General features: G+C 44.3%; 1 protein-coding gene across 11 annotated transcripts in view; it reads left to right on the top strand.

The window, feature by feature from the left end:
* Positions 1–14,235, top strand: part of LOC144721200 (E3 ubiquitin-protein ligase MIB2-like) — a 65,368-nt gene that overhangs the window by 4,739 nt on the left and 46,394 nt on the right. For 7 of the 11 annotated variants that reach the window (XR_013585861.1, XM_078598618.1, XM_078598619.1 and 4 more), the window contains exons 2-11: positions 688–930; positions 1,786–1,957; positions 2,510–2,616; positions 3,195–3,389; positions 4,986–5,107; positions 5,861–5,968; positions 6,852–6,950; positions 8,329–8,485; positions 10,767–11,008; positions 13,573–13,721. Coding sequence is in view for 10 of the 11 variants with exons in the window: in XM_078598618.1 (XP_078454744.1) it covers positions 688–930; positions 1,786–1,957; positions 2,510–2,616; positions 3,195–3,389; positions 4,986–5,107; positions 5,861–5,968; positions 6,852–6,950; positions 8,329–8,485; positions 10,767–11,008; positions 13,573–13,721 (1,594 nt within the window). In the remaining variant the exon portion in view is untranslated. The remainder of the gene's footprint in view (positions 1–687; positions 931–1,785; positions 1,958–2,509; positions 2,617–3,194; positions 3,390–4,985; positions 5,108–5,860; positions 5,969–6,851; positions 6,951–8,328; positions 8,486–10,766; positions 11,009–13,572; positions 13,722–14,235) is intronic. The other 4 variants (XM_078598623.1, XM_078598626.1, XM_078598622.1 and 1 more) reach the window with 3 other exon arrangements.

Raw genomic sequence — 14,235 nt, 5'->3', positions numbered from 1 at the left:
CTGAAAGATCTTCTAAAAGACAATGGCAAAATTCACTTGTTTTAAAGTTTAATGATAACAGACCACTTTGCATTACGTATAACTCCTGTTTAAAATGTTCATGAGGCAAAGATATTTAACTCATGGAAATTTAAGGTATTTTATACAGTTTGTTCAATGTTATCTGACTGAATGAAAGGCAGAATTGTGTTTTCAGAGTTGTTCACGTCTGCCTGAGTGGCTTATATTTGCTTACATTGTCATTTGAAAAATAAAGGTAATTGTGACAATGAAAATTTGTTTTATAACAGTGTGTATTTTCACGTAACTTTTGTGGTAAAAAAAAATGTTAAAAAGAACTATTGGCCTCCGGGCATCTTCACTTTATCAAATGTGGCCCTCTTTGCAAAAGGTTTGGACACCCCTGCTCTACAGTATATTAAATTTCAGGGTGAGCTTTTAATTACAGTTGGTTGCATAATGCTGGTCACGTGTTGCCGATTGCATATTACTCGTGTATTGCTTGCCGTGTGTTGCTGGTGACATTGCTGGTTACACGTTGCTGGTTGCGTATTGATAGTTGTTTGTCGCTGGTTACGTTAGGTGCGTGTTGCCGGTGGAATATTGCTGGCCGTGTGTTGCTGGTCGCATGTTACTGGTTGTTGTTTGCGTGTTGCTGATTGTGTCCTGCTGGTTGCATATTGCCAGTTGCGTGTTGCTGCAGGAGGAGCGCCATGCAGGCCGGTGTGCGTGTGGTGCGGGGCCCGGGCTGGAGCTGGCAGCAGCAGGATGGAGGAGAGGGAGGCCTGGGGACGCTGGTGGCCGAAGGCAACTGGGGCACAGAGCGCAGCTGTGGCGCCGTTGTGCAGTGGGATTGCGGTGGCCGCTACAAGTACAGGCTTGGGGTTAACGGGCACTACGACCTACGTCTGTATGACAACGCACAGACAGGTTAGCTTAAGGCCCTGTCGCACATAGCAAAAACTTGCAAGATAGTTTTGTGTGTTTGTATTCAGTTGTATTTTCGCTGAAAGCCATTGCTTCCAGATATACTGACAGCGGTTTGAAATTTATCTAAGAAATATGTATTTATTATTATGAATGTATGCTCAGGTGATGCTTTGATAGCCACACAACAATACTGCTTGAGAGTGAACTCAGACCTATCCTCCCTACATGGCTGATAAAATGAGAATCACATCGTAGGAAGTCATCCATGGTTGTGCAATAAAGAGACCAGTTCCGACCTTAGGAATGTGGAATATCCATCATATATATTTTACTTCGACCTTGATGTATGAAAAGCTGGATAACTGCATTCATTTTTACTGAATCAGATGCTCTTTAAAATTAAATTCATTATTTGTATATGGTCAGTAAGAAAAACCCATCTGAAATCACCAAAACAGTGTAACCTCCACTGAATGCCTAAACTAAAGATCGAGAAATCATCTTAGCCTGTGCCATTTGATACCACCACACCTCACCATCCCTTTCTAAGCTCTGCTAATTCACACATGTAACATGGCAGTAGTTGGGTACCGATGTAGTAGACAGAACCCACATGGTCACCTCGTACAGTTTCCTACTAATGGACCAAGCTGGTTACCAAGATTTGGGTATCCACTCCAGGTGGGTACCCACAAACAAATGAATCGCATCATCCTTACTTTGTGTGTTGACTATGAATAGCCCCTAATCATTGTGCATCCACGTAATTGCAATTTCATCTGGTGCTTGATCCAAACGTAAATCACACTGTCCATGAAGGATGCAACTACAGATGTGGATGCATTGCCACACTAGGCACTCAGCACCTCGGGGTGATGTGCGATGGCTGTGGAGAAAAGTGGATCTGGGGCATCCGCTGGAAGTGCAGGGGGTGCCCCGACTTTGACTTGTGCACGTCGTGCTACATGGGTGACAAGCACAGCTTGAGCCACGCCTTCAACCGCATCACCTCACCAGGCTCGCCGAGGTAAGCTTGTCCTCTTTACATATAAGGCATTGCAGTAACTACAATATGGTAAAAGCTCTGTTATCTAACACCTTGCCATTTGGAATGCTCTATTAACTGGAATCTGTCACGGACGGCAATACAAATCTTCCTTCACGTTTTCGGAAAAAATAAAAAAATTGTATTATGCAGAATTAATTTGGCAGTTCCTTTAAGCACAAATCCGGAATTGCCTGCTAGTAGGGGGTGGATGATTGCCATGGGTAATCCCAATTCAGTAATTTACGGATAATTTTTCAAATTTGGAAAACTTGGACGCTGACACCGGCACAAAGTGGCCGACTCATTGACTTACGGGATACATTGTGAAATAGGCGGCGCGTAGCTATTTATGGTCAATACACTGGCAGTAATAACCGGGGTGGTCTGGCGAAAATTCAGACCATAGACCTCTGCAACAACGTGGCGAATGCGCTACCACTGGTCTATGTCAGCGCCCCGCCGAGTGCAGCTCCACAGTGCGGGAGCCTGGGCTGTGCTGTGCTGATCCATTTGCTCTCCCGTTGTTCTCAGTGTGCAGGTGCCAGTGCGGCACATGGCCAGGAAGGTGCCTCTGAAGGGCATCTTCCCAGAGGCTGTGGTCATACGAGGGGCTGACTGGAAGTGGGGCAACCAGGATGGTAACTGACACATTTATTCCCATAATACAGAAACACATGGCACATGTAACATATATAACAAGATACAGTGTATCAAGCATTATGCTCAGACATGTGGTGTGGTGGCGTTGTGGTTAGTTCACTGCACCAAAAACCTTGCGTATGACTCCTGGGCAAGGCTAATATCAGTTGCGAGTAATCGCAGCAGATTATTATCTGCTGGTTTAGCAGATGTTATTGACCATATTAAGGTCACTCTTCAATAGTATCTGTTAATCTAACGGTATTTGTCTGCATGTCCGATCCTTTCTATAAGAGTGAAACTAGTGTGCTTAAACAAATGCTATTTAAAAAATATATAGAAAGTCAATACACATATTAATGGATTAGAGAAGATGTACTTTTTATGTTAAGATACAGATTGATGCTTATTTATTTATTTTCTGCCATTTTATCCTGTGAGAGCAGTGAATGTAGCCCCACCCGTAACACAGCAGCAGCATTTAAACTGGGAATGCACTTGAACTTTGTTGTCCCTGTGAGCTTTGCCGTCACCCCATGATTCATTGACAGCTGAACCCTCTCTTACTCTGTCCCAGGCGGAGAAGGCGGAAAGGGCCTGGTGTTGACCATTAAAGGTTGGGATAGCACCAGTCAGAGGAACGCCGCCCAAGTTCGCTGGAGAGGCGAGATCAACTCGTACCGACTGGGCGCTTCCGGAAAAATGGACCTGCAGCTTGCAAGCCCAACTTCCAGTGGACGCCACTACTATCCAGACCACTTGTCTTGCCTAGGTGCCTCCTCTAATCGGACATCCACCATGGCCTGGAGAACTTACCATCTCCACGGCATCCTTTCGTCTGCAGAAGACGATGGGTTTTCATTTTTCACTTTGTGAGAGGATTTCAATTATTTGCACATTTCCTACGATCAGCCGATCCTGGTAAGGTAGAGCCTCCTGCCGCAGTTGTCGCGTCTGTAATTGTGGTCCTGTCATGGCTGCCGACATTCTTATTGACAGCGCCAGCACGCTGCTCTGTACGGACGCGGCACTCGTCCCACAACTGCTGAAACCAGCTCACGCCAAAGTATCGTGTGCAATTTCACTACATGAGTTAACATGCTTTAGAAGACACTTATGTTCAATAGCTAATGCATCTTTTATCCCCTTATGCTATGTGTCATTAGGTTTTGTGTGGGTTTTTCATATCACTTAAGTATTAATCTATTGCCAAACCATATGCCATTGAAATCACAGAAGGGTTTATCTTATATTCCGTAATATCATGATGCAAACCTTCAAGTGATTATCCACGTGTTTCTTAATTTATCATAAGCTACTTTAAATAAAAAAATATTAGAGTGTAATTAAAGTTGGGCATTACACTACCGTGGGTTTGCCGTGCTTGACCCAGTGATCAAGCACATGTTCTGTGACAAATAGAATCAGAACACATGGCTAAAAGAAAATGTATAGTAACATAATATAATAGGCCTTCCTCGGGTAAAAGGCCTTTTTTTCCTGGTGTTCACATGTGGCTTGTCTGTTGAGCTGCACCTCAAACCTGACCATGGCTGATGACGTAATTGCTGTTAGCCTTTCTTGTCCTGTTAGCACCAGGACAAGAAAGGCTTTATACCCCACACAGGCCTCTTACCCCAGCCTACCTTATGTATTGAAGAATATTGCATGCAAGTAGGTAACATTTGTGTAATAATTTCCAATAGAATAATAACTTACAGTTGTCATTCATCAGTCCACTGCTATATTAAGACCTCTCCACAGCTTGTTGGTCGTGGGGGCTGTGAAGGTGGTCTTGGGGGCGGGTTTATCTTACTTGACCACGCTTGTCAGTGTGGGTTTTGTAGAAGGAGAGACCAGGACCAGTTCAGATATCATGTGACACTGTTGTTAGCCGTGGCTGGGAATCGAACTTAGATCGCCAGATTATTTGTGTGTACTATATTAAAAGATACCACGCTTTATCCTGCGCTGTAGAGGTGTGCATTGTGTGAATCCAGTCCACATTCGGGTGGATTTCTGAGTTTAATGTACAATATACTGCCCCTGATCTATGTTGATTGGTGCTAAACCTGATGGCACCTGGGGTCTGGTGGCATAGACTTGGCGAGCTTGGGTCCTCGGCATACGCTTGTTCGGTCACAATCTCGTGTTGCTAAAAATACAAGATTATGCGGAGACTTCTGCGTGATTTTTTCAACTTAAGACACTGATGTGGCAGCTTTCACAATGCCCGGCGATGGTAACAGACTGAACCCCGTTACCCCTTATTTTAGAGGCCTCTAAGTGCTGTGCTCACTGCTGTCATCAGCAGCCACGTTTTTACCAGAGCATCCTGTGGCCTGTGCGTGCATGTGTGCGTGCTCAGGTGAGGGGGACAGCATTGAGCAGGGCTTCTGTCTGGGCGACACCGTGAGGTGCGGAGTGGACGGACAGACCCTCATGGTACTGCAGCAGGAGCATGGTGGATTCTCAGTTGCAATGGCATTGGTAAGAGTATGGGAAGACATCTCGGTCAGGGCTGTCCAGAGGGGAAGAGTGGGTGGACAAAGCGACATTTTTTTCCCAGGCCTCACACAGATGAGAGTCCCACAACGGGCTTGGATTTGTTGTCACGATTCTACTGAACTCAACTAAAAACTAAACTATGTTTTATTTGACCAGGTAAGTCCCACAGCTACGTAGCTCTTTTTCAGAAGCGACCTGGCCAAAAATGATAGCTCAACAAAGTGGCTTATCGTGTGGAAATTCATAGCAGCCAAATACTCTTAAGCGCATGTATCTAAATGTGGAGGGGAAAAACCAGAGGACCCGGAGAAAAATCCACATGACCATGGGGAGAGAAACATGCAAACTCAAAATATACAGGCATCTGGGTCGGGATCGAACCCACGATATCCTGCATACCAGGCGAGGGAGTTAATATCTTGCCACCATGGCGACTTATTCAATAATGGGACCCCATGTGGCAGTCTCTTCCAGGCCTTTAGCTCCAAGCTCCCAGGAACATCTGGCGGTCCTGATCCAGGTCTCTTTATAAACTAGATACACCACTGCTCCTGCATTTCTTCAAATTACAAACGTTATTTTGCTATTAAATTAACAATGTGTGCAACAAGCAGGCAACAGGCTTGTAGCATACTTGCTGCAAAGTCACATTTGTATAAGTTCAGCGATGCGTTTTAAAAGATTGTCATCCTTGTCTCATATTTTAACTTGTTTGTTATTCTGTGTATTGTGTAGATTGCAGCACGTCCTGGAAAAGTGGCTGGTTTGATTGACAATGGTGATGTGTTGGTGGTGTACAGCAACGGTGGAAAGTATATTTACAACCCCAAGTGTCTCATCAAGGTAAAGACAGACAGCACAATGCATATCACATTTGCAATTACAACACAGTCGTTTTGGATTGTAATATCTCTGATCTTTAGCCCTTCCTGTATAGCATTAATAAACGATAATTCTATAAATGTGAATAACTGAAAATATAGAAAATTTTAAGTTTAGTGGATGAAAATAATCAGACCTATTTACGAAATAAATATACACAAATTAAATACGGTGCCTCAACTAGTGTTAAAGTTTATTTAGATATATTAGATTTTTTTTCGTGTTTTTATATGAAAGCAAGTGCATTCTAATACAAAGCGATCATTTATCACCGTTATTCACTTTTCTCAGCCTCGTAAAAATGTGCGTTGATGATGCCAAAAATGACGATGATAATCGTGGATGGTGGCATTGATGCTGATGGTTGTGTATATTTTTTATAACGGGTAAATTATCACAATGAAGTAGCAAGATTGCAGAGAGACTGAAATTGACAATGTAAGACAATGGTCAGGAGTGAAGTCAAGACTGGTCAGGAGTGAGGTCAAGGAGAGAAGATGCAGTGGTCCGGACACGTCGCGGGAATGAGGCCAGACAGGATCCTGCAATTAGCGACGCTGCATGCGCGGAAGTGAATGGGAACAGGAGTAAGGGTAGACATAAAAGCCAAGGGGATGGATGCAGGAGTTAGGCATCTAGATTGAAACGGATTGAGAGTGACTGAAGCAGTGATACCAGCTAGAGAGAAATAACCACGGCAGACATTGGTTTCACGCCAGTGTCACTCATGAGCTGATGTAAGGGACATTGCACGATGATGACTTCGTAAGGTTTAGTGTGGCGATGGGGTGTAAAATTATACCAGTTAAAAATCTGTGCTTATTTTAAAAAACGTCCATTGCAGGTGTATTCTGTGGGTGACACAGTTCGAATCGGCAATAATAAGGCGGAGGTGGAGCGGCTGCAGTTGGGTCATGGGGGATGGGCAGATCCCATGACCAAGGTGAGAAATTACTTGAGACACCAGCCGCACGGAGCACCCACACCTGCCTCGCGATGTCACTTTGCCAACCAACCCTTCCTATCTGGTGCACCCGGAGCACTCAGTCGTTGTATTCTGTGAATACAAGCTCATAGGATGGCTGTCCTGATAACCCTCCCAGAGGCCGTGGAATGCCTTCACATTTAACGGGAATCAAAGTATGCAGTAAAATTAAACACTTTATTTCACCAGGTAAGGCCCACTGAGCTATACATCTCTTTTTCAGAAGCGACTTGGCCACAAATGATAGCTCAACGAAGTGCCTTATCACATGGAAATGTATAGCAGCCAAATACTTTAAACACATGTTGATTCCAAATGTGGAGGGGAAAACCGAAGGATCCGGAGAAAAATCCACGTGACCACGGGGAGAACATGCAAACTCCAAATATACAGGCGTCAGGGTCGGGATCGAGCCTACGACCTTCTGTATACCAGGCAAGGTAGTTAACATTTCGCCACCACATTTCCCAAGCTCACAACATGAGCGAAACGCCACATATATCCATGCTAAATTCAGTCATTACAAGCCTTAAGCCACAATTGAGAAGAACATGTTTCGGTAAGAGTTTGATCCACAAATTGGCCACATATTAATAGTATCTTTGTAAATGTGACAACCTTGTCAGGTGGTGGAGGGTGACTGATAAGGATTTTGGTGTAAAACTACCACCACAAGGGCTAACCAAATAAAAATACGTATCGATACTGTGATAACAACACCTCTCATATATACGGCAAGGAACACATTTTATTATATTATTTGAACCTTCAATGTAAATATATAAAATTATTGTTTTGGGATTTTTTTTTTTTTGTGATAATCATATAGGCTCGGTGGAGCACGTGAACCTAAGTTCAATTCCCATCTACAGCAACAACCATGACTGACATGGTGTGGGGATGCCTTCATCCATCAGTCGACTGTAAAGGACTGTACATTACTGTATAAAAGTAATGAATGCTCTATAGCAGTAATGGGCAAGCCAAACGAGTTAGTGGGCCACATGAGCGGCCCTCCTCCACTTCAGTGGGCCACAAGCTTGACATCGTGCTTATGCACTAACCATTACCCCACGCATCACCCTAGGGACACACTGAGACCAGGCTACCACGAGGGCTCGACGGAACACATGCAGCCCGCGGGCTGCAGGTTGCCCACCGCCGCTCTATAGTCTTACATAGTCACGGCAATTTGAAGCGTCCTCAACAAACAACAAATAGTGTAAGTACATGAATGATATTCGATGAGTAGTTGTGGCCTCATACTAGGATGGGATTCGCACACCGATTTTGTATGCAAGTGGTTGAAGCGGCGTCCCTTGTGTGTTCTTGGCAGACGTTGGGTCGGGTGGGCCGGGTGGTAAAGGTGCTTCCGAGTGGTGACCTTCGCGTGGCTCTGGGAGGCCACATCTGGAATTTTAACCCGGCCTGCGTCAGCACTGCCGACCCGAAGTCGCTTGATCTGGCCGAGACATCCGAGGACAGCGCCGCGGGTAGGAGGAGGAGGAGAGCTGCGCGCGGGAGAGAAATTGGAAGCCATTGCCACTCCGAGGGGCGACACTGTCTGCACGTGCATACAGTTCAGTTTCGGGTAGATTTTTCCGGGTTTTCTATTAAGCTTGCTCATACACGCGCACTTTTTTTTAACAGACCAGGCTGCTCCTCACTCGTCGAGGGTGATTAACTCGATTCCCCCGTTATTATCACGAATGAACCGTTCAGTATTTTCGTTTCTCTGGACCATCGCTGCCCCCCCCCCCCTTTACCTTGAAGCCAGCTGCAAGTAATGACAATGGGGATAAATGTAAATACACAAACATTTATCTTCATACAGAGTATTTGTTAGGCCTGATTCTAATCACTTCTGACACTCACCATGTGGGAGCATTGATTTTCAACTCTAGGATCTGTTTTTGTTGTTAATTTGTTTTTATAGTTTTTATTAACACTCCCGCATACCTGGCAACCCATATGGTTTATCCGTATTCTTGTATAGGGAAATTCAGTGAATTTTTTTTGTATGTTAGTTTGGGTTTCTCCCTTATTGTGGGTCTTTGTAGGATGAACGTTGAAATGTATAGGGGCATGGAATGACCAATAAGGTCTGAATTGGTCTGTAATAAGATAGGCACTGATAAGGGGTTGACAGGTATGCTACTGATTATATATATAGACACCGCTATAAAGTCCATGTCTCACAAATTTAAAATAATCGAATATAAAATTATATTGTGTCCTTGAATCGTAAAACGTCATTTGAATTATTGATGGAATTAATCATTATGACCCTTGCATTTAGTTATACATTTTCAACTGTTAGACATTTACATGCATACATTTTAAAAGAGAGAGTAATTTTAGTTTGGGGAACAGACTTAAATAAAAATGACAATTATTGCACAAGCTTTTACAACATAAACCTTGTTGAGACGAGACATAATGTACGTAAACTTAAGAATCTGGCAATGATTTACTGTGCAACCCATTCAGCAACTACAAGTCAAGGAGTTGTGACCATTTTGATCGTGAGTCCTCGGCTAATTTTGGAAATTCGTAAGGGGCAATTCTCTACATAGGACCACCACTGTTGACTTTGCAAAGAGTGGTACTCAATGGATCAATTCTGGAGAAATGACGGGCTATAAATTGATCCTTGATTGGGCGCACAGGGCCACCTGGCGAGACCCACCCATCGTCAGGTCAATCAGTTTCAAGGACAATGCATTATATAATCAGAGCATGTTTGTATGCAGCTTTTGCCACAATTATGTGTGGTTCATGCAGACTTGATGCCTTGAAAAATGTATCTATTTGGTGATTGAACATCTTAACACAACTCCTGTTTTATTCTCAGAAAGGGTAAAGCCTATTCTTATATTTTTTATCATCCAAATTAATAGTGCATCCCTTAGGGCAGTGGATAATTACATCGACTACAGAACCTCCTGCCCTCCTCATTGATAATAGCATTCACAGATACAAGGTGTTATTGTCAGTATGAGCATTGCGGTGTAAAATACAGGGTGGTTAAAAAAAATTGAGCCAATTTCAGAGAAGTATATTTCACGATGGCAACATGTTACAATTACACGAAAAGTTACAAACTTTTAATGAGTTATCAAGTTTTACTAACCATTTTATAAATCCTTTATGTGCCCTCCACCTGTTGTACGGACAACATCGATACGATAGTTGAATTCGTCTCAAACGCCTCTCAAAGTGTCTTCTTCCACTGAAGTCACCGCTGCCGTGATCCTGTTTTTGAGGTCATCTAGATTAGTCGCTAATGGTGGCACCAAAATACGGTCTTTGACGTATCCCCACAAGAACAAGTCGCAGGGTGTGATGTCTGGGGATCTTGGGGGCCAAGAGTGTAGCGCCAAATCTTGGGGTCCCATGCGACCTATCCAACGTTGAGGCAGTGTATCTTGCGAATGACTGAGGCTAGGGGCTGAGGCATCTAGCGGTAATCATTTGAAACTATATGCCCCGCCCTTTAAAGTGGTAAGATTTTCATTCATGGCCGGTTTGTGGTTGCAGAGATATAGCTATTTCAAATCTGGTCCATATTTTTAAAACACCCTGTATCGTAGTTTTAAAATTAGGTTTAAATAACTTTTTTTTACATTTCCTCAAGCAGTTGAACTGCCCTTCATATATGAGGTTCAATGTGTCTGTACAGCCTCTGAAGATACTGTATAGTTGAATCCAGCGTTCTTAATCTTTCCCAAGTTAAAATAAATAGCTTTCATTCAACACTTGGGTTTCTTACAGATCCACTGGCGGGGCTGCTGATGAAATTGCTACTGAGTCATATCATTGAAGGGGACGACGACGATGATGATGACGATGACGATGACAAAGAGGAGCAAGCGGATGCTGCAGCGAGGAGTGCAGCCCGGCAGAGTCAGCCCCGCGTGGCGGCAAAGGAGTTGAAGCCAGAACAGCTCATCTCTGAAGCTGCCCAGGGAAACGTGGGAAATGTGCAGAAGCTCGTGCAGCTATTCCCTGGACAGGTAACAAATTATCACGTTAAAGTTGTTCAGCCTACTCCATGCTGATATTGTAAATGTACTCTGTACGTTTGTGGATACCCATCTATGTGTAGTGACTGTGGTTGTCACTGTATGGTGCCGGGGCTTACGAAGCCACGGCGGATAATGTGTTTTCATTATGGGCAGCCCGGGTTACGGGGTGTAGTACCAGCCCTAGCGGGGCTTGGGTGAGCGCTGGTCAGCGCGGAGGCACCGCAAGCAGTGTGGGGTGCGGGCTCCCGGTGAGGGAGCGAGAGGGAGTGTCAGCCAGCCAAGGTTACGATGGGGCATGATACGCTGGTTGACCTGCCGACACGTGACCGGATGATATTGGAAAGGGGGCACCAGTGGACGAGGGCCGTGGGGCGGTCATGTGGACCAAAATAGCTCTCGGGAACCTTCGAGAAGGAGCTCGAGAGACCTGGAAGGTGGGCGGGGCGAAGGGCGGAGCCAGCCCCAGCCCGTGGAGAGCTCGGGGTTCTTCGTGTGCTGATGTTATGAAGATCCACGTCGTGGAGAAGAAGCCTCTAGCCATGTTTGTGGTCAGGACCGGGATAGCGAACCGTGTCTAGTTCTGCCGTAGCGTGGTTAGATGGGCATTCGAGACCCGAGTGTAGATTGTGTTATGTTACGTACCATTCTGTAAATAAATAGTGTTGCTCCTAAGAAAACGTCTGTGACTCAGTTGGACTCACTACATATGTGCTAATGATATTTTTCCCATAAAGCCATGGAATTCTATCCCCCAGCACAAGTTTCACATGTTACAATCGGCATATCTTCAAAAACAGAAGAACGATTGAGCATCCTTGTTTTTCTGTTGTTGTTGCTGAAGTTAGTACAATATAACTAGGGGCCTCTAGTTGACTGACTGTGGTCCTCTCCCCAGAAACAAAACATCCTAATGCAATTATTAAAATCCTGTTCAGATAATATATGAAACAAAAGTTATTGAAAAATGTCCTAAATAAAACTATTAAATGTGTAGTGAGTTCTTTGTACGTATGTATGTTGAACTTCTTTCACACCGTACGTAGCCAACTGTGCTAATCAGAGATAACTTCACCAACCCCCACTGACCAGTATGGTGAAGTATGGTCAAATGACACCCATGACCGGAATGGCATGGGGAGGCCTTCATCTATCAGGGGGTTTATTGGCTGGAAGTGCATTCATGGCTCTTGATTTTTCATGACTGTTTCTGTATTTAATGGCCAAGAGCAAGTTTACTGACTGGTGGTGCATGTTCAGTGGGTGGTCTTTAATCACTGGTGGTGTGTTCAGTGGGTGGTCTTTAATCACTTGTGTTGTATTAATGGCTCATGGGTAGTTAGCGCACTGCACTCCGAACCTGGTTACCCGAGTTCGATTCCCACTCAGCCAACACCAGTGACGATTATCTGAATCGGTTCTGGGCCTCCCCTAGGTCAAATCGGCCTCAAATAATTACTGGGTTCTATGTGTAAACATCTCCACTAGTGAGACAAAGGCGACCAAGCGTGGTGCTGGCCACCCATCTCCTCGTGTGCGGTGCCGGGCTTCAAATGTGCTCAATAACAGCACTTGCCCCAACAGTCTGTTACGGCTATTGGGGAGATCTTTGTACTTGAACTAGATTAGAAGCTTGTGTGACTGCAGGTATTACTCTTTGGTTCTTTCGGTAAAGTCACGTAGAAAATAGTTTGAACCACCTCTATGGGGAGGGTTTACTCACAACTCACACTTTACGTCTAACTTAGCAATCTTTGGGAGAACGTTAATCAACCAGGCTATGCGTTAACTGTGTGTTAGCCGACTCTCTGTGTTGCATTACATTACACTCTCTAATTTTTACTAAATTTGTTGTCAATCTTCCTATTTATTTCTCTAAATGTCTCCTTGCTTGTCTGTTCCACTTTTAACTTGTAATTTAGCAATCTTTGGAAGAACGTTAATCAACCAGACTATGTGTTAACTATGTGTTAACCGACCCTCTGTGTTGCATTGCATTACACTTCGTAATTTTACTAAATTTGCTTTCTCAAACTTTCGATATTCTTGCTCTAAACCATTGTCTATTTTCCGGCCACTGTGGTCCGGAATTCCACACTGCTCCCCTCGTTTGTCTGCTGGTCCTCTCGTTTTGTCCGCCTTCGCAGTCCTCTCTCTGCCCCGGCCCCTCCCCCCCTCTCTCTATTTAAGGCCTCGGCACAGAGTCGTTGTCCTTCTGTTTGTCTTGGTGTGTGTCTCACTCGGTGTGTCTTTGTGTGTGCCTCTCTCTGCATGTGTGTCTGCCTGTGTTGTTTCCGTTTCTGTGTTTCATCATTCTTACCTGATGGTGGTTGCTTGTGTTGCAACCGAAACGTCGTATTCTATTATTATTTTATTTTCTACGTGACTTTACCGAAAGAACCAAAGAGTAATCTTTGTACTTGTATAATCACTGGTGGTGTGTTCATGGCTCACGGTTGAGTGCCATATCTTGCGCTGCGTTCACATGCTTGTGGCATGGTGAATGACTGTTGCTGCGTTGCATGCCTAGCTGTGGTGGTGGTGTTGCTTTGCAGATCAACGCACAACAGGAGGGACGCACTGCCCTGCATGTGGCCGCTCACCAGGGACACATCGACGTGGCGCAGGCCCTGCTCAAAGCGGGGGCCTCTACTGAGATTGGCGACGACAAGGGCAACACGGCCCTGCACTACGCGGCACACGGGTAGCGCAACTCTGCGCTTTCCAACTTCGCAATTTACACCTTGCAGGCGGTTATTCTTCATAGTTCATATTTTACCTATGTTTGTTAAAAAGAACGTTTCGTTTAAAAAGCAACCGTGTAAATTACATAATTACATAACTGTTAAAAAGAAAACTCGTGGAAAAATACATTTGCTGTTTAAAAGAACGAATCAACTATTTACAATGGTTGTTGCAACGTGAACACTGCAAGTTGTATGACATCTGGCTGCATATTGTCATGTACAGCACTGTCTTCACCTTACCTGTGAGTTTAAACGATGATAATTGGGGTGTTAAATTATTATAAATGTGGCAGTTTAATTTGTTTGGCTTTGTTAGGTGCAGGGTCTTAAAGACACATATTTGGCTGGATCATTATGTGGAATAACCCAAAAATCAATGATGATGTTTAGAATGAGCAGTGAAGAAAGCATAAGAGAGGCAAAGGAGGCATATTGGGTATTTGAGATGGGTATAATCTGTCTTGATGCTGA

This window comes from Lampetra planeri, chromosome 11 (genome assembly GCF_965212315.1).
Source record: "Lampetra planeri chromosome 11, kcLamPlan1.2.h2, whole genome shotgun sequence".
Lineage (NCBI taxonomy): Eukaryota > Metazoa > Chordata > Hyperoartia > Petromyzontiformes > Petromyzontidae > Lampetra > Lampetra planeri.
This window is presented reverse-complemented; position numbering and strand designations above follow the sequence as displayed.